General features: G+C 40.1%; 1 protein-coding gene across 1 annotated transcript in view; it reads left to right on the top strand.

The window, feature by feature from the left end:
• The window catches only part of ptprt (protein tyrosine phosphatase receptor type T), a 531,138-nt gene that overhangs the window by 345,528 nt on the left and 164,086 nt on the right, over nucleotides 1-21,524 (top strand). The window contains exons 17-18 of the mRNA XM_050039413.1: nucleotides 6,239-6,374; nucleotides 17,872-17,904. Coding sequence (XP_049895370.1) covers nucleotides 6,239-6,374; nucleotides 17,872-17,904 — 169 coding nt within the window. The remainder of the gene's footprint in view (nucleotides 1-6,238; nucleotides 6,375-17,871; nucleotides 17,905-21,524) is intronic.

The following is a 21,524-nucleotide window of genomic DNA, read 5'->3' as shown; positions in this document are numbered from 1 at the left end:
TCAGGTGATACATATTGTGGATCACTCAGGGGAGAAATTGAGGTTTAATACACCTGTGGGGTGATTATCAGGGCAGAGACTACAGGGAAATGTGTGAACTGGTCTCTTGCATGATCGCTCGAGGCTCTCGTGTAACTCTAATGTGCCTGACAGACACAGACAAGCTGATATTCACACATCTGTACACCTCCGCTGATTACAGGATGACAGATTATCAGAATGTGTCCCTCCAAGGTTATTTTCTGATCGTATTAATGTGATAAAAAACAGCAGGCTGCAAATTGTCTCAAAATCAAAAAGTTGTGTAGCATGAACCACAACGTATTCATTTAATTAATTTAGTTAACAATAAAATGAGATTTATTGCCCTTTACTGTCATGTGCCATGTTGTGTAAAAAGCAAAATATAATGAAAGGGTGTTTTTCATCCTGAACCTAGGAGTGACAATGTTTGAAACTGGTCCGGTACTTAGCAAGACCGCTGCAGAAGGCAGCAGCTAAACTGACAGTTGTGCACTGTCAATTTACATCCACTTAAAGATCTTGTTCTTGCCACTGGCATGTTCACATTATTATTTTAAATGTCCGATAACTTATGAAAATGTCCCTATGTGGTAAGACCTTTTTGTTAAGGATTAAGAGCCTTTTTGATTAACCAGAAACAGCCCGAACTTTTTACTGCCAATCCCACTAGACTATATTTGAATAAACAGTGAATTCGTATTTGTAAAACACACTTCATTCAAAGTGAAAAGACACAACATAAAACTCACAAAAAACATTGTAATCCATTCTCCAAGTGTTACAAAAATCACCAACTCTAATTTGGTTGAAATAAACCCTTAATTTACCCAGTTACATGTGAAAATATGCAGCTCTGTAAAGTATGTACACTATAATTACTGTTTATTTAAATGGAGTCTGGTGGAATGGCCAGTGATGATTTCAAAAAAGGATCTTACTATTTAACAAAAAATTCCATCTCAATAGGGATGATTTTAGGGATGCTCGATAATATCTGCACGTCATCGGTATCAGCCGTTATTGGCTTTCAAATGAACTATAAGAATCGGCCAACATGCTTTTACTCATTTTGCACAATACATACATTAAAAAGTATTGCATTTCATGTCTCCATCTGCTAATGAGCCGTCACAATAAGAGTATTCATGCATAATATAGTGTTAATACCACTACAGAAGAGACTTGATGATCACTAAAAATTTAAGTAGGGAAAAAAGTGGATACATCTCGGGTATTGGCAAAAAAGCTAATATGTTTTTCATGAATTGTCAGACACTTGAATAATAAAACCTGAGCCTGTCAGTGGTGAAAACGAGCACTTTTAAATGGATGTAAATTGACACCGTGAACATGCCCTAAGTGGTTAAAATGCACCCTTTTTGGCCACTGCCAGCTGCAGCACTTAATACTGGACCAAATTAAAGAAACTGTTGTTACCATTGGAAAACATGGGAAAATAGGGTCTAACCAAAAAAATTCTGGTTTCCCTGTTAAAGTAATACCAGTGTAATAGGAAACTAATCACAGTATAGAGTTAGCACACAAAATATAATGCCCCCCAAAAATGTATTGGAATCAATTTCTTGACGGCTACATTTCAATATTACATCATCTTTAGGTCATGTTTTTTAGTATGGATTTACTTTTTTGCCAGAGCACCTATAATTGTCATTCACGTCCCAAGACAACATCGTACAACGCTTCGTCAGGCTATAATCGGGCTGATATTGTCTAGTGTGAACCCGGCCTAATTTATCCTTGAACCAACACCTACAACTGTATACAACCTAATCAGCTGAAGAATGATGCGACATCTGCCCTTCATCTTCCTTTGGGTATATTCAAAGTGCAGTTGCTCCTAAACAGTTAACCAGGAGTAGACATAAAACACTCAGAATCCATTTATTACCCTGCTTTTCAGCAAGAACCATGCACTATGTGTCGAGAACCCAGTGCTTTCAAAGAGTACAGCACTTAATACTTAACTCCGCCATTAAAACGTCTATTTGATGTCTCATTTCCATTGAAGACATGCAGCGAGAGAAAGCTGCATTTTCTTCTGCATTAAATCGTAGGACAGAGAGTGACAGATGTATTTTCTTAAGTTTTTTCTTTTCAGAGATGGTACAGCTTCAAGATGGGCGATGCTGTCCGTGATTGAGTTACAAAGATGGTGAATGTGTTGTCATTGAAGGCATTCAGGGTTTTTAGAGGAACATCTCGTCACCGCAGCCATTGAGGACTGCAGCAGCTATTACCGAGCGTGCCAAGGTTAGGTGCTAAAGCTGTTAGCTCGGTGAATTCTACTGCCAACCTTGTGTTGTTATTGCAGAGGGGGCGAAGATGAGAGAGACAGGGGATTAAACCGAACTCCCACACAGCAGTATGATTCTATTAATCGGCTGTCTTTGTCTATCAAGGTTATAACAAGAGGCTGCTTGGTTGCATGTCTGTGAGAGAAGCAGGTGCATTTATGTGTAGGATCCCAGGGTCCTGCGCTGGAGGGTTTCTCATCTTTCTCTTACCAGTCCTCTCTTTGTTTTCACTGTCATGTCAGGTTTTGTTGTCTTAATTTTCCTTCTACCCCTCACCCCTTTTTTCAGCCATTCCTCTTTATCTTTTACATCATTTATCCCACATTTCTTTCCTTCCAAACATTCTTGACTTTTTTAATTTCTTGATGTTTCCTCATTTTCTTTTTTTATTTCTCAGTCTTCTCCCACGTGTACTTTACCTCTAACTTTCTGTGTCCTTTTTTATTCATTTATTCATTATTTTACTGTATGCCTGTTTATATCTCTGCCCTCACTGCCTTACCTAGTGCTTTCAGTTATATCTCTGGGTTATGTGACCTTGCGTTCATTCATCCTCCCACAGAGGGCAGCGGCTTTATTAATAGTTTTGTTAGACTGCTTTTTCGCTTCTGTCAAATAGAGTGGCATCTATTCGACAGTTGAAAGTGTAACTTCGACTAGAGCTGGAGTATGACGAACACTTGACACTCTTTCAGTGTTAACCACAAAATGTCATGTGAAAGTGTTTGCTGGCCTTAAAAGAACGTGTCAAGGTGGCAGGTATTCAGTGGATGTGAAGTTTTGTTCTGTGACTGCAGGGTGGCTCTGAAGGACACACCCTGTACTGTACAGTTCAGATGTAAAGCTCAAACTGATTGTTTGGAATAATTGCGTTTTTATTTTTACATCACATTAAATTTTCTGCTAACTTGCTTAAGATTGAAGTTTCTGTTCCATTCGTCTTCGTGCGATGTCTCAGTTCCCGACAACACGTTCTCACTCCAACCTCGTCACATTATCGACTTTGGTCATGGACTTTTCAAGTCCAGATATAACGTCCAAGGTACCTTGGGTGCATTGGTTGTTGACGTTCTGGGACACCGTGTCAAGTTCTGCCTGCTACATGCATTGTCTTCTTTAAAAATACACTTCCTGTTCACAGGAAATTTACCGTTTACATAGGCCTACAGTCTCTTTCAAAATAAACACACTTTTTTTTTTTCCTTCAACAACAAAGGCAATTGGTTAGGTGTAAGAAAAAAGAACAGGGTTTGGCTTTATGATCTCATGAGATACGAACACCACTCTACCGGGTGAAAGTTAGTGTTTGTTGGACCCATCCACCGCCCCTCCTTCCTGCCCCACTCAGCCCTCCGCCGCCTTAACTTTCGTTCTTGTCCCGCCGTGTTTCCCTCTGATGCCACCGGCCACGGTTAAACTATAACAGCAAACAGTCACGTATCATGCCAATGTAAAAGGAAAGCTTTTTTGTTGTGTCTGATGCCACAAGTCACTGCCCAAGCGCCAGATGTCGACAACTTTGGAGTGAGACATTGCTTGTCTCTGAATCCGACTGAAGATAACAAACACAATGTAATCCCTCGGAACAGCTATTATGGGTAACTGCATAACGATCTACATATAGGTCAGCTTCTCTGCTTATTCTCTCAGCTACCATTGTAGTGTTAGCTCATAGATGGTCAAAGAAAAGGTATGCATTGCAGGAGGGTCACACATATGGCCATCCATCTAATTACAGTGCATTTAACTGTTGTAATAGCTTTCTCTCACCATATGGAGAGGTGACCATTTGGTCCAGTGCAAACTTAGCATGACCTCTAACATCCTTTAATGTACCATACGTCCTGTACATTCTATAAAAGTGAGAGTTATACAAGTTAGGTCCATACAGGCAGACATGGTGGTCACAGTGGTTATGCAGTATGCATCTGGGTCGTCTGGCCATTACATGGAAACTCTGTGCAGACATTTGTAGCTGAAATGCACCACTAAACACAAGTCAATAAATCAGTTTTCATTGAACTTCAATAGAAATTCAACAAAACATGCATAGTTCACAGTTTTGCTGGAAAAGTTAAACTGCTTTGATTTGCACTGCTTACAGCAGCTGGAGAATAGAACTGCACCTTCCCTTCTTTTGTTTGTATTGAATTACAGCAATGTGGTTAGTCAATCAAGGCCCATGCTGTAAATGAATGTGCATTGATTTTGAAACTGCACATGGTTGGGTTTAGGAAAAAATAGTCTCTATATACAGACTCTACATTCAGTGAATGTAGAGTCTGTAGGCAAACCCCGGAGATCTTGCCTCCGGAAGAAGAGCGGAGGAGCCCTGGTTTCCGGTTGTAGGCTGTTTGTAGTCCGCGTGATATTGACCAATCATGTTTGAGCCCTGGTTTCCGGTTGTAGGCTGTTTGTAGTCCGCGTGATATTGACCAATCATGTTTGAGCCGGTTGCAGTTGTTGCCAGGTTAAACGGTCCGTGCGGTGAACTAATGAGGCGGAACATAACTGCCGTCACTGCAAACTCTGAATCCATCGCAATGGTCCAGCATATTTACTTATATATAAACGGAAGTTGGAAACGGAAATTTGCCTCCTCCGCCCAAATCAAACCAGAATGCCAAAAAATCGGGGGTATAACGGCAGTCAGCTGTTGGAAAAGCAGACAACTGAACTCAGCCCATCGTACAAGTGCATACCAGTCTCATGCACAGAGCAAAATGTTGGCATTGTACATTTTTGCAAACCACAGATACGTTAAATATTTATCTTTTTATACATAGCATATCAACTATTCTACAGTTCGTAGTACATGAGCTGAAATTCCTCTCTGGCGATTGGGTTGTGCGTACAGGTATGTCCGACACCCACAGTTATTGTGCACCAGAAAGAATAAAAAGATGTCTTGTATCTTTATAATACATTGACTTGAGATAACTATGAAAAGCAAAGCGTATGTATCATCAGACTGTTGTTGAAATGAAGAAGCCTAAGCAGCAAGCAGGAAGCAGAGCACAGCCCCTCTCTGCATTCAGAGGTGATTTTACCTTGCCCTCCTTTATCTTCACTGGCTGCTCCTCTCTCATTCAGTCTATAGACAGTCACCTCTGGCCTCTACATCAACCCATACACTGATAGCAGCTCTCTTACCTGCGTGAATATGTGTTGTCTTTTTGTAAACTCCACGCTGCGCATCAACCTTGCGTTCACCTTGTCAAGAGTTGTTTCCTATCCACCGTGTTTGTTCATTTGTTTGCTAGCGTATTTAATTCTCCATGTGCATGTGTGGAATTGAAACCTTGATGTCTTTGTATAACTTTGTTTGTCCTTGGGCGGTTTTGAGTGTTTATATATCCTGGAATGAAGTTGGGAGTTGTTCAAAAAAAAAAAAAAATGTGTAGCTTTGGAATTGTTAGCATTCTTTTTTTTTTTTTTTTTTTTTTATGTATTTGTATTTTAATTTATTTACCCTAAGGATAGATTATTGATAACATTTTAGGGGCTACAAGATTATTATTATTACTATTATTTTTTTTAATGCATGTATATTAATGTCACCTGCATGGTCCTCCACATAGCTGTGTTTCCCTGAAGACAAGACATTAATCTAGTTAGTCTTCACAATTTTAAAGTCTGAGTTGCATTTTGAACAATCTCTTTCTGTCTGTTCCTGGATATATACCTTGTTTTGTATGAGTGTGTGTGTATATGTATACGTATGTGTGTATGCATGAGTGTCTGATTGTGTTCATGTGGGTGTCCATGTGTGCATGTACCTGTGCGGTCCTGTCACTGTGCCTGACTATTTATATATGGTTGCCTACCGATGTGACTATGTGCATACCTGTGTGTGTTTGTGTGTGTGTGTCTGCGTGTGTGTATGTGTGTGTGTGTAGGTGCATCCACCCAGGACTCAGATGCGATGGAGCCAGAGAAACAAGTGGACAGTACGGTGAAAATGGCAGGCGTGATTGCAGGGATCCTCATGTTCATCATCATCCTCCTCGGTGTCGTCCTCACCTTCAAACGCAGGTAGGTAATAAACACGACATCAGGAAGGTGCCGTCTACAGCATCTCAATAATAATAATAATAATAATGATAATAATAATAATAAATCATCAACACATCAATGTTGTGCCTTTACTGCAACTCCCTCAATCCAAAGATGAGAGTTTGTAGCCTTCAGCAGCTACGTTTGCTGTTGATCAAAATGTAAAATATGACAAGTTGATCTTACTTAAAAAAAAAAAAAAAGTTATGCTTACTTCACACCCAAGTCAACACTTATGCCTCACGAAATAATCAGTGAAAAATATACAAACTAAATCCTGACTTTGCCCAAGAGTTCAGCAGAGCTCCATTTATCACAAATACCAATATCATGCTTTAGTCAACTTACAAACTAAAAGGAACATTCTGTTAAACTATACAGTATATCTGTATTCTGCTGGTTTCAAACGGGGTCATCCCAGTGTTCCCCGGGTCCTATGTTCCCCCTTATGTTCATGTTCTGCAACCTGGGGAACATAGGACCCTTTTTTCCAGAAAAAAGGGTCCTATGTTCCCTGGTTGCAGAACATAGGGGGGAATATAGGACCCTTTTTCGGAAAAAGGATCCTATGGGGGTCATCCCTATGTTTCCCGGGTTCTATGTTTCCCGGGTTCTATGTTCCCCACTTACCACCCAAAAAGGTTCTATGTTTCCCAGGTTCTATGTTCCCCGCTCAACCGAAGGGGTTCTATGTTTCCCGCTTGGTTGAGCAGGGGACATAGAACCCGGGAAACATAGAACCATTTTTGTGTAAGCGGGGAACATAGAACCTTTTTTGCAGGGTTAAGTGGGGAACATAGAACCCGGGAAACATAGAACCTTTTTTGTGTAAGCGGGGAACATAGAACCAGGGAAACATAGATACGCTCCCGTCCCATGACCCTTTTTCGGAAAAAGAGTCCTATGTTCCCCGATTGCAGAACATAGGACCCTTTTCTGGAAAAAGGGTCCTATGTTCCCCCCTATGTTCTGCAACCGGGAAACATAGGACCCGTTTTTGGAAAAAGGGTCTTATGTTCTCCACTTTTCCGAAAAAGGGTCCTATGTTCCCCGGTTGCAGAACATAGGGGGGAACATAGGACCTTTTTCGGAAAAAGGGTCCTATGTTCCCCGGTTGCAGAACATAGGGGGGAACATAGGACCTTTTTTCCGAAAAAGGGTCCTATGTTCCCTGGGTGCAGAACATAGGGGGGAACATAGGACCCTTTTTTGGAAAACGGGTCCTATGTTCCCCCCTATGTTCTGCACCTGGGGAACATAGGACCCTTTTTCGGAAAAACGGCAACTGGCTGCGTATCATGCCGACGTTACAGAACAGCTTTTTTCGTTGGTGTCTGACGCCACAAGTCACTGCCCACACGCCGGATTTCAACGACTTTGGAGTGAGACCAAGTTGCTTTAACAAGTTAACGAAACAGAGCTGGCAGATATTCTAACTACACCATATGCTCAATCTTCCCTCTCATCATCAAGTTAAGTCAGACTAACTTGGTTCACTTAAACTGTTAACACTTAGAAAGAATGACTTGTCATTTTTAAGTTGTAACAACTTCACAAAATTAAATACAAGAAAATTTTAAGTAAACAAAACTTAGGATTGATAGTTACCCTTTCTCAAGGCAATCCGTGTCCTAGATTTCTCTTAAGTTATATCAACTTGTCAGATTTTACAGTTCAACAATCTTTGTCATTTTGTAAGCACTTGGACAACTGCATGTGTTGATGAATAAAATACTACATTTAGCATCTTTAAACCACATGACTGAATGGATTGAAAGACAGATTTATGGATAGACCTCAGAGTGTAAATTTAACGTGTCCTCATAGCTGATATGTAGGTAGAAATTAATATGCATGGGCAGATAGACGTTCAGTTTGGTCAGAACATATGCTCAATTTTACATTTTTATGGACAGTTTATGTCTTGGGGTGAAGGGGGATTCAGTTTAATACGGTAGATTGAATCTGAATTTTAAATGTTTTAACATGTAATTTCAGTGTCACTCAACGAAAATCCTTTTTAGAGATTAGCATTTTATCAGACATTGCGGGTTACACACTGTTATGATTGTGAAGGCCACAAACTTTTATTTTATTTCTTAAGGCCATATGAAAGGTCAGAATTATGTATTAAGATGTACTTAATCCTCTCTAACCCTCAAAGGCAAAAGTAAAAAACAAAGATAGAGGTTCCCAGAGTTTAGATATTTCTCACCCAGATGAATTGTATGATGTTTTTTTTCCCAGACATTCACAGTTTTCTGGGTCTTTGTTAACATGCACACTGGCTTGCCACCATCACCTGCCTTTCTTTCCTTTACTTCTACTTTTCTAATTCCCTTTTCACTTCATCTGTTCATCCATCCCTCTCTGCCTCACTTGCATAATGCTTACACATTTTGTTTTGCTAGGACTCGCATTTGTTTGATTTACTTTTTGTCATTTTTTTTATGTTTGTGTTTGTTTTTTACTTCACAATTAAAGCTTATCCAAAAACTGCTGAAAAATACTAATGAGGACGATTCTTGCAAATAGAAAATCGACACAACACAATTCATGCAAACACATTCCAGCAACCACACTGTGGCACTTTATGTGATGTTAGTAATTGAAGCACATATGCACTACAAAACTGAGACTTGAGCCGCAGGGAGGTGGAGGAGCAGGCATGAGGATTACTCCATCTGATTGCCCACGGCGTTAAATCCTTTCATACAAGCAAATATCAAAACAAATAATGGTGTAGACTGGAAACAGCAGGGTTGTTTTCAGAGGGACGACACAAATATTGATGGTGGTTTGATCCTCTAAAAATCTGTAGTGTTGTTATTTTTGAAAGAAATGATGCCGACTCTTTGTACATGTTAATGTTTAGAAGAGATTTATTGTGAGTGTGAAATTCTTTGTGTCTCTAGATTGCCTGAATGTGTCTGTCACGCCTGAACAAAGTCTTAATTGTAACCAAGGTGGAGGCTGGACTTGCAGCTACAGTATCACAGTCATGCTACGTCCACTAATTAGCAGAGCGCTAGGACAGTTGGGTTAAGGTCAGGTTTATTGCTTAATACTGCAATCATTAGGTTTTTTATGTTAGGTCTTTTATAGGTCTTTTAAATTCCCACATGGTCCAGTCATATAGGTTTTGATTTATTTTGACAAGGTGCAGCTCTAAACAGAGTTTTGTGTTTGTTTTTCTGCGGCTAAGTGACCAATGAAATCTTGCCAACTAATGACCCTTCTGGTCGACTGACGTTTGGTCGGCTATTAGGGGTCAGCCCTAGTGATTTTTAACAAGAGAAAGTGCTGCACAGTCTATACTTGTCTGAAAGTACAATGCTACATGTAGCTACATGCTAACGTCAGGGAAACATCATCTTGGTCACTGATGTTGTTAATTTCTCCCTGATTTTGGATCCTATTCCTGCTTTATTTGGTGATTTTCCATGTTAGAAAGTGCAGCTGTTCTCAGACTGGGCTTTTTCTGGAAAAGGGCTTAAAGAGACGGACACTAAAATGGAGCATCTCAGATAAAGCGTGACAACAGGTGTTCTAGCATTGACAGTATGAGGAAAACAAAGTGTTTTTTGACATCAAAGCATGTGCAGCAGAAACACCAAAATACAAGTATGAACCTGAAAATGAGCATCATAGGTCCGCTGTTAATATTTTATGTAAAAGTAAAAGCACTTCTCTCAGTGAGGATCAATGTGAAAAGTACTTGACCAACCCGAATTTCTTGAACTTAAACTACTCAAAAGAAAAGCCTAGTAGCTAATATCGGCTCATAAGCTGCTAACATTTGACAGCTGTCCAGTTCAGATATCGAGAGACATCCTCAAAAATAGCTTTTATTTTCCCTTTGCGAGTTGCTGTCTGAAGTTGCCTGCCAGCAGAGATAGGAAAAGGCACATAAACCAGGAGGAGGGGAAAAAATACAAACATTTTTTTTTGACATGGAACATTCGTTTTAATATCACGATCTGGGGACACATTATCTACATTATATACACTTTATAAATCAGGGTTTGAATGAATGAATGAATCCAATTCGCATAGCATATCCATGCCCACATGTTACACGAAAAACAAGGACTGGTTGCACAAAACCCCTCAAATTTTCTCCTCAAGTATGACACTTAAGGCTTAACTTCTTCTTAGCTGAGGGATTTTCACAGTTGCCCAGAATCCCTTAAAAAGTTTCCTTTAGGGAAAAACGTTATTTTAAACTTATTTTCAGTGTTGAAAGCGACGTAAGAGCAATAAAGTTTCCAAGGAGATTATTTGTTTGCTTGGACTCGGGCTTGTGATACCTGTTATTGTCTCACAGAGTTGGCGTATGGTTAGACAGTGAAAAAATGGCAGATGAAAAAAAGACTAGAAAAGCATACTGGTCAGAGGAGGAAAAGATTAAACATATGGAGGAATACAATCATAGAAAGCACATAATACAAAGTAAATTTGAACCCCAAATGCTAGAAAATAGAAAACAGTTGTAGGAAGAAACTGCAATGAAAATAAATTCAGTCAAATCTAAAGTGTAAAATCCACTGGGTTCTTCTTCTTCCGGTCGCAGAACACTCTTCTTGGGGTGTGTTTGTTTTTTTCATTTATCACCATAAACTCGATCATGTTGCAGTCAAATAGAGTCAAAGTTTTTTTTGTTTGTTTTTTTATCTTGCTTTGGTTGCTAAGGTCTTTTGTGCAACAGTCTAGGGCTACCTTAAGTATGAGACGAGGAGGAAACCATAAATACTTAAGTGAACATTTTAAGGAAACCTCAATGAGAAAACTTAAGGATTTTTTGTGCAGCTACTTTTATTATGAGGAAACCTTAACTCAGACTTCCTCTACTACCTGGAAAGGAAAGTAGTAGGTAGTGGTAGTAAGGAAAAACTTAACTGAAGTTATTTTATACAACAGGACTTAATTTATATTCTGTAATGTCTTAATGTCTTGCTGGAAGAAAGGGCACTACACTGTGTGCACTCACGCAGCACGACACTGAAAATGTTTGCAGTGAGGATACAATGAACCGTCCAACATACATGTATTCTACATCTCTCTGCAGCGCCACATAGGAAAAAACACGCAAAAGTGATATGACGTACCACCCACACAGAAGCCATGCATGTGACACCACTGCTACACGGTATATATAGTATATAAAACCACATACAAGAAGTGCGATTAAAATCCAAGTGTATTGTTTTTTATTTTTCCACATACACACAAAGCACTTGGGCCTCGTCATACACTACAAGAGGAACATAAAACTCCATGCACTGACAGAAACACAGTGAGGAAACCTGGCAGATACCTTATTGCTAGTCCGTATACAACATGACATCCATTTAAAGTGAGCAGAAGAGGATGGGGAGTCTGAGAGGGCAAAGGGTCAGGTGGCAATGCTAATCAGAGGCTAACAGAGAATATCTCAAACATCAGGAGGATAAAAATCTATCGGAGCCAGAGGAGGAAAATATCAGGAGTGACAAAATGCCGGAGAAAACAAGGTATAAGTACATATATAGGTGCAGACTTCAGAGGATACAGAGTACAGGGGAGAAGAGGAATGGGAGGCAAAAGGAAAAAGAGGGGGAGGAAGAAAGTAAATGTAGGAGGTTTGAAAAATATGAAAACAAGCCAGCACTGGTTAACCTAGGGGTCAAATGGATATGCTAATCAGATGCTAACCAGGCTAACAGGGCATAATATACATAAAAAGGACAATTAGAGGGCAAACACCACCACAGTGGATGTCGGAGAAAGAGGAATAAAAGACCAACGATGCAGAAGAAGAGGGAAAAAAAGAAGGAAGCTGTTGAAATGCTGCTCAGATGTTCTCATGAACTCGAGCCAACTCAGGTCATCTTTCAGGGTTAAAGATCCCGCACAGGTCAGAAGGAGTCATGGAGCACCTATCAAAGTATGACAGACAAGCCAAACAGATATGGAGATGGTCATGGATTGGGGACAATATGAAATCCAATCTAGGGAAGAGAGAGAGGACGGAGAGAAGGAAGAAAAAATTGCACACGGAGGAAAGAAAAATGCAGCAGAAATTAATAGAAATACCATAAAGGTAAATAATAAATGATTCCACGAGATAGTGAAGAGTCTTGGAGACAGAAGAGAGAGAAAGACTCGATAAAAGCAGGGCAGACAAATAGATTCGGACAGTGGGAGGTTAACATATCATAGACTGTTTTCTGAGGTCATCTATATTTCATCGCACACACACTTTAGCCAGACGTCCGGGTCACAGAGAAAAAGTGTTTTTTAAATCGAAAGTGTTTTACATGCCTCTCAGAGCCCATAAATTATTCTGTGACAAAACTTTGTCAGGAACTGAGCACGCACAACTGTCCAATTAATCTTTCAAAGCGCCGCTACACATGTTCCAAATGGACTGTATTTTTCAGGAGAAGGCAAGGGATGTTGCTAATAACGTAATGTAAAAGTGAATAACGCAGGACATGGCTGAGGTCTTAATGGGGATTCGATGTTTCTCAAGCCAGGTGGCCCCGAGGGCTCAAACAACCAGCACCGGAAGATACACTTTTCATAAAAATGTTGAGAGGAGAATGGATGAATATTTAATGTTCGTGAAGCTCCCTAAACACTGGCAGGTTTTTGTGTGTGTGTGTGTGATTCCAGAGCAGCAGACCTCGACTAAGTAACTGAAAAAAGGTGACATCTCTGGAACTGCAAATTGATGGAAAAATATTTTATTTCAACTTTTTATTTATTTTTTTTTACCTCTATTTCCTTTCATCCAAGCTCTTTAAAATTCTAACCCTGCAGACATCTTTTGTGATTTTATTTTATTTGAAGCTTTCATAGTGCTTTCATGTCCAGGTCAGCTTAAAAAAGAGGCTCGACCTTGATGGGCCCACCTGGCTCCATAGCTTAAATAAAAACAAATGAAATCAACAGCTCAAAGAAAAAGCACAAAAATGAGAATCTGTGGGCAAACAAGCGATTAAAAAACTAAATTTAAGCTAGATAAGTATATAGATGGCGCTATGAGGGCCAAATCTAATGCAGTGCCTCTGCTGCTGGCCATCTGCCCTTTCACATTAGCTGCTATACTCCATCCTTAAAGATACATTTGTGCGGAAATGTCTGAATTATTAATTCCAAACTTCACCCAGAGGGCTTCTGTGTATTTTACAGGTCTTGACAAGCAAGGTGGGGTCATTCAGGCAGTGTTGAAGCCCTCCCTTTGTTTCAGTGTTTAATTACAGTATGCATGTGCAAACTGGCTTGAGTTTATAGTGATGTAAAAGTATAGACGCTTTATTAAAAGACGAAAATGCTGATTTCACTTTATATTGGATTTAATGTACACATGAGGTGGAAAGGTTTTAATGAACTTAAGCTCCTTTTCCACTGCACAAAAACACCAGATAACACCTGGCTCTTTAATGTAATGGTAAAGGTTACATTCGGCATTCACACCCGGGTCAGATGACTCTGCAGTAATCATGGGTATATATATCGGCTCAGGCTCTGATTGGCATTGATAACACAACACCCAGGTGAACGCACTAATTTTAGCCCCTTACCTGGTGAGATATACCGTCTGTCTCCCCCCAAGCAGCACTCAAACATCGATACAAATTAGTCTGCACCAAGTTCGAAAGAGAGACTGAATAAGTAAGAAATATACAGGAAGCAGTAACCACCGTAACATCTGCGCAGGCCTCCATGCTGCTCTCTACTGTTTACTAACCTGCTTCTCGCCCTGCCCGTTACGTCGAACATGACACACCAAAAAAATCCACACAGTTTGAGTGGTAGGACCAGGAACTAAGTGCAAGAACTCACCCACAAGAACTCACTTCCTGTCTCACGTTCACACATTTTATCTCACTCTTTTTAGTCAAGTCAGAAATTCTACGAAACTAATTGCCCCACTGGGGACAAATAAAGCAATTGATTGATAAGCGAAGAAGGAGAAGGAGACACTATTTAAAGACAGTTTGTGTTGCAAGAAATTATCCTGCATATTGTACTAGTGACAAATAGTGATTGTTAGAGTACGATCAAATCCTGTATTCAAGAGCGACATTCATAGCTGCTAATTCCAGAGTTTCCGGGTACACAATTAGAGTGCTCCAGTCCTAAAACCCAAAAATGAGTCAGCAATTTTGCTAACAGTTCCCTCATCTTGAAGTTAGTGGGTTTTTCAATGGGGTTTCGTTAGATGTCTGAAACACAAGCTTAAGAGATTATTATGCTTTGTTTTACAACATAAAATACCCCAGTCGTGACTTTTTAAGCTAAATAAAACTACAGAGTGTCATCACACTGAACACGCCTTGTCGTGGTGGTGACGCTGAAGTCATGCAAATGTGTAGTTTGTTAATAGCCTAATGTTAGCTTTTTACTTTTGGCGATTGCATTTACACAAAAGTCGTGTTCATTTGTTCATTTTCTGCAATAATCCAAAACAGGTTTATTCAGATTCAGATTCAGGGCGACGCTAACTTCTGGGCTAGCCGACAAAAAAACTTCATCCCTGCACCTTATAGTATTACTCTCAAACAAGGGACTGTTATTTGACCAAGTACTACAGCCTGGTAACTACATTTAGACTGATCAGAGTATTGAGTCGAAGAAGAGTACAGAGCAGGAACTGAGGTTCTTTGTCACTTTAGTTCAGGAAGAATCACTCCTCCTGTACCTCAGTTAAACTCTGACTGTTCAAAGGTTCTAAGAAAGAATTAACTGAAGGCTTAGTAACATTGAAATAACTCCATACTTGATTAGCCAGTGATGGATAGAAACACAGCGGATTGATTGGTCAGCTTTGAGGCAATGGCACAGAAACCCCGCCCCCTATTACATGTAAGGAATCATGACGTCACGTAGAGACGGAGGTGTTATCTGAATAGCAACAGGCCTGCTGCAGGCTACTGATGCTGCGAGACAAAGGATTAGTCCCCAACAAAGCTGGGTCCTGACCACACACACACACACACACACACACACACACAAGCATACAGCTAACGACGTGCTCACACAAGTACAGCTGCAGTACAAACAGTCAAAGATGTATACACAAAGGCTAATATGTGCTGAGTCACCGTCATAGAGACTCACACATACACATGAATCCAATATGTGCAGCCAGCAACACATAAACACACAGAGGCAAATCTGAAGCACAGAATATGTGATGTTGTTGATGTGATTGTAGTTTAGAGGATCAGTCTGTGTGTCAGTCTGTGTTGTGTGTGTCTTTCTGAACGCCTTTTTTTTTTTGTTCCTGTAGTAGATATAAAATGTCATGTGTCAAGTGAGTGCCATATCACCATCTGTATGCGTGTGTGTTTGTGTGTGCTGATGGCCTGATACTCCTCCTTAGGCATTTGAAGCCAATATTGACAGGGGTAGAGCCATGGATTGTTACACACATGGACACACACACAGATTGAGACAGAGGGACAACTCCAGATGGGTCTGTGGAAAAAGATGGTCGCAAACACAGACAAACTGCTCTCGGCCGAGCACAGACCAAAATATGTCACTCACATCTCTGACTCCTCGGTGTCCTTGATAGCAACACTTCCTTTGAAGCTACCAACGGTTCAGACTAATTCACAACATTCCTCAGTTATTTTTTATGCATACAACTCCATTTTTTCTCGGCATTACATGAACCAAGACATTTCCCTGCAAAATCAGAGTCCTTGTCCGCTCAAAACATTTCACCAGCTGGTCCTAAACAGCAAAACTACAGAGGCCTGAGAGGCAAGGTGAATAAAAATAAATAAAAAACTGAAGACAATGTTTATCTGCTACATATGAGATATTATCCCCTAGGTAGGGGAGGATACCGCTGATATAGGAGATAAACTTTTACGCTTGATTAGTCTGTTCTGAGTGTAGAAAAGCCTTGCAGAATGAAGTGCTTAGTGCACACTACAAAGAGTGCTTGAATGGTCTAATAGAAAGTATGTCATTGGTTTCTTTGAACATTTTGTTTCAGTTTAACAAGTCTACGCACATACACACAGAATCATGCTTTTGTATAAATTGTCGCTGCCAAATCGTACATCCATTGATTTCTGCATTCAGGCTGATTCATTCCAGCTTCCCAATCACTCTCCTCCTCTGCGACATGTAGCTCCTCACATCTTAACAACAGCAACAGTGACAATAACAAGCAAACATCCCATGGTTACATCTGATTATTTTTTCCTTCCCCATAAACATCCTGTCGCTTTTCTTGAATCCAACCTTGATAAATAAGTAAATCAATACTCAATTCCCATTGTTCTGAAAGAAGAATGAAAATCAGTGTTGCAATTATAAGCTTGTGTCTCCAAATGAATTGGCAGGAAAATTAAACGCGTCACTTTGTTAAACAGAAAACAGTTTGAGAATGGAATTAATTGGAGAGCTCCTCACAACTGGAGATACACTCGGCATTCAACTGTTAACTTTGGCAGAACGGATTCACTGGTTCTTTCTCTGAAGTCTGTTCAACTGCCTGCAACATTTGAGACAGTAGAGTCACTGTTTCACCATCATCAGCAATGACAGGATGTCTCCAGATTCAAAGACATACTCCAGGGGTGAAATGGATTTTCCCTCCTCAATATGGCTTCATGTCCACTCCCAGCCTCTCTACGCCGCTGCTGACTGATACAACTGAATGTTTCCTGCGTCTCCCAACTCTTGTTTCCTTTGTAAAGTGTTCACACTCATGAAACTCTGGGATTTTTACCTGTTATCGTCTCCATGTTTGAAACTTGTCACCTTGATAAATCCTTCTATCTTGATACATCACTTAACAGCACTCTTGCTGAAAACCTACTGAAGTCCCACACACTGGCACACTGTGGTGATTTATGCTGCAAGAGGGAGTCTGCTTTCCAACCCATATGGGGCAGGTCTGATCTTTTCATGGCTGCCTAAACAGATAAAAATCAAATTAAATCTGTTTTCTCCCTCTTCAGCCCATCACGGCTCATTCGTGTTCACTGTTCTCCAGACACTCACACCAATGTGTGTGTGTACTGTTGTGTGCAACAGAATTCATGTTAAAGGATTAGCACAGAAAGGATTGTAGCGATGCTAAACGTGAAGAATGGGAGTACAAATGTTTCAGCATTCAGTTCATTGTCAGTATCAGACAGCCATGACACTGGATCTGTGCCAGGAAGTAGTCAAAGGGAGGCTTTTTTTTTTTTTTTGTCAGCATGAAGTCAAAAAATGTTATTTGAATTTTACCATATCTACAGAAAACAACGAGAGATGCTTGAAAGGAGAGCCATTCAGGGTCGGGTTTGCATTTTGCTTCGGTGTGCTCAGTGTCACCTGGAAAATGTCTCAGGTTTCTCATCACAGCCTCTTTGACTCGAGTCTCACGCCCTTTAATGTCTCTCTCTATCTTCCTGTTTCCTGTCTTTGGCTCCACCCCTTCCTGTCCCGTCCTGTACCTGCCTTGCCCTTGCTCCGATAGAGAGATTCACACGTGGAGAACTCTGAGCGTGGGGTATTGTATGTTTACTTCTAGACATCATCCACTCCGTCCCTCACTGTGACTCTCACCTTGCCTTTTCTGGCTGTCAGTAGTTTTTCCAAATGCATCTTATGACTTAGGCTACACCTGGAAAATGGATGTGGTATATCCAAATTCTAGACATATCCTTTAAAATGATTCATTAGCTGCAATAAACCTAATTCCTCAGCATTAGAGATGTTGCAATTAAGCCAAAATATTCTTAATATCTGTCCATTTTGTTCAAATTTTGCACCACTTTTCACTTTGAGTAAGTGGGTCGAAGTCTTCAAAGAACTTATATCCAAATTCGGAAACTCAATTTCAGCCTGGAACAGCACACAGCCTGCCTTACCTTTTAACACTTATAATGTGCTGACAGCATGCACATTCACGCGGTAATTGCTGTGGTTACAATTTCAAAATTGCTGTAAAGAACCACAGAATATGCTGTCCTAATGCAGCACACAAAAGATTTTTTTGGGGGAGCTACACATCCTTTTTCTTTAAGAGTGTGAAACCTAATATTTTAATCTCTGTGGCACACGTGTAATTTCCTGCTGGCTGTTTTAGCACTAAGATACCACTCGCAGTTTATGCTGCTCTTGCTGCCATTTAACAGCCAGATCTGTGTCACTAAGTGGTTGAAAATTAGGTTTCCCCATTTCCTTTGAGAATCTAATGCAAGCTGTTATAGAAGTCCTCATTCATTCGTGCACCTCTTGCATCTATAGCATCATTAGTGTATATTCTTCCGTGCTTTCCTTGACGGCTGAAAATCCATTTACAGGGAAAAGTGTGGTAATATTTGAACACATGTGCAAATGGGACTTTTAAAATGGCTTTGTGTGATGTTCGAGGTTATTATTCGTTAACACTGAGACGAGTTACCTAATATAAGATGCTTTTGGTATAATTTCCCTGGTATATTTGATCATTTATTTCAAGTCATCTGTGCATTTACATCATTATTGCACGCCATCTGTGCTCACTGATTTATTTCTTTGTAAAAAAAAAAAAAAAAAAAAGTGCACGTTTCAAAACAAATACCATTGCATCAGCATTTACCTCCCATTGCCTTTGTATGATAGAGAAGTTTGGATTGTCTGTCTGATACTTTTCCAGTCATTTGCTTTTGATGCATTGTCAGGAATTATATTATTTGCAAAGGTATCAACACCTGCAACCCAATTTCCCAGTGAAAGCACAAAGTCAGATGGAGAGACGGAGAGATAAAAGCAGATTCTGATGCTTTCCATAGCGGGCGCAGGTTGGCATAATTGATTACATCTCACCTCAAAACAAGCGATCATGCTGGACTTTTCAGAAGCGAGGATCGAGCCAGCCAGCCGCCCCCAGTATTAAAAAAAGGTTTAATAATTAGTGTGACTCTGTAGGTCAGAAATTATGTGTTTGGCTTCAACAAATATAACAGAGGTGGGAGATTAAGAGGGAGATATGTGGTAATATCTCGCAGAATGAAATGTGACGCTTCACAAATATCTCCACCCACACTGTTCTGGGCTCAAAGACAATCCACTCCGTGCCCGTCACGGTATCTATCGCTTTGGAGTCATTTATTTCTAATAAAACCCCAACCATGCATCTAAAGCTGCATACATCTCTCTGCTTTAACAATTAGTTCTGTGAGTTCATTTGGTTTGCAAAGTTGCAGGAAAATCAAGTAGCACTTGAATGTTAATAAAGATTGGATTATTGTGTATTTACCGGAGGGGAACGGGCACATGGTGGTGGTTTGGCCTTGCAGGAGGATGGGGAAGCGGTTTGATGTGAATTTTAGATGAGAATTTGAAAGTGATATTGATACTGATGGCAGTTGAGCAGTCTGGTCACATAAAATGTCCTGAAAGCCACACTGTCTAAAAAAGTCAGATAGAAAGGAATATATTAGCCCAACTCAGAATTTATTCAAGATGAAAAAAAGATAGAAATGTCAGGCAGTTGTTTGACATTGAACTCGCGCTGTGTGTTTAAGGGTGTGAAGGTCATTGTGAATGGACTTATATTAACTGGAGTTCAGTTTCCAATTTCCCCAAAGTCTTTTTATTGAGCAAAATTTAATGTCAATGATCTAAAAACTCACCTTAACAAACTAAGGTTTGAGTTCTGAAGATGCTTTAACGTCAAAGGAACAATTTGACCGCAAAATGATCATTTGTGTATCAGTTACTCGTGTGTTACTTTGAATTCAGGACGAAATGCCTCCGAGGTGAACAGAGAATCCAAAAAAGGCAAACGTTCTTTGTGAATTGAAGTAAATGGGGACCACGTTTAATAACAGCAAAAGTATATCAATACATTCTCTCACAAAACTCATGCAGTTTAATTAAGGTGTCATTTATCCAGTCATACGCTCATTACTTCCCAAACACATGCATTTTCTGCTAAAACATTACAATATAAAACACGTCAGTACAATCAGCCTGGGCAAATGCACACATTTGAACTTTGCTCAAGCAGCCAGGTCTCACTCCAAAGTCATCGAAATGCGGCACTTATGCAGTGACTTACAGCATCAGACACTGACGAAAACATCCGTCCTTTAACACTGGCATGATACTCTGCCGGTTGCTGTTGTAGTTTAACAGGGCTTGGGGGCGCTTGGGGGCATCAGGGGGAAACACGGCGGGACAAGAACAAAAGTTAAGGTGGCGAAAGTCCGAGTAGGGCGGGTGGTTTTAGTGGTGGATGGGTCCAACAAACACTGACTTTCACCCGGTGTTTGCATCCTGTAAGATCATAAAGCCAAACCCTGTTATTTTTTCCTAAACCCTACCACGTGCGTTAGTTGTTGAAGGAAAAAAACATCAGTATGCGTTGTTGTACTGATGTAGTGCGTTTATTTTGAAAGAGACTGTAAAGAGACGGTAAATTTCCTGTGAAAATGGAAGTATATTTTGAAAGAAGACGATGCATGTAACAGGCAGAACTTGACACGACGTCCCAGAACGTCAACAACCAACACACCCGGGGTACCTTGCACTTCGTATCTGGCCGTGGAAAGTCCATGACCAAACATCGATAGGTGATGAGGTCGGAGTGAGAATGTGTTGGCTCAAGTGAAACTCATATGCACGCACTTACTCAGGCGTACTCAAGGCGCGCTACTCATAGGAAGAAGTGTTTTATATTTTAACATCCAATAAGAATTGGATTTTACTGCACAAGTTGCACGAGAGTTTGTAAATAGATTTTGTGATATAGTTTTGCTGTTGTTAAATGCAGCCCTAGTTTATATAAATTCCTGAAGAGTGTTTGCCTTTTTTGGATTCTCCATTCACCGTGGAGACATACAAGAAAATTCAAAGGTTTCTTCACAAATTCAAGACAGTAATAAACATGACAGGTAATAAAAATGCAAATGGTCATTTTGCAGGTGAAGTCGTCTGTGATATTTGGTATTTATGCTACACATGTAAAAAAAGAAAATACATGAACATACAATCAAGCAGACAGACGGAAAGAAAGTATTTACAAATAATGAAATAATGAAAAGCAATTTTCAGTGTATCGTTACTTTGATTAACACGCTTGAAAAGGAGTGGGAGGAAGTATAAACTTATTAACTCCCACTCCTCCATCAGTCTGTGAGT

The sequence above is a fragment of the Epinephelus moara genome, chromosome 24 (genome assembly GCF_006386435.1).
Source record: "Epinephelus moara isolate mb chromosome 24, YSFRI_EMoa_1.0, whole genome shotgun sequence".
In the NCBI taxonomy this organism is placed as follows: domain Eukaryota; kingdom Metazoa; phylum Chordata; class Actinopteri; order Perciformes; family Serranidae; genus Epinephelus; species Epinephelus moara.
Note: the sequence above shows the minus strand (reverse complement) of the source record. Positions and strands in the feature narration are given on the sequence as shown.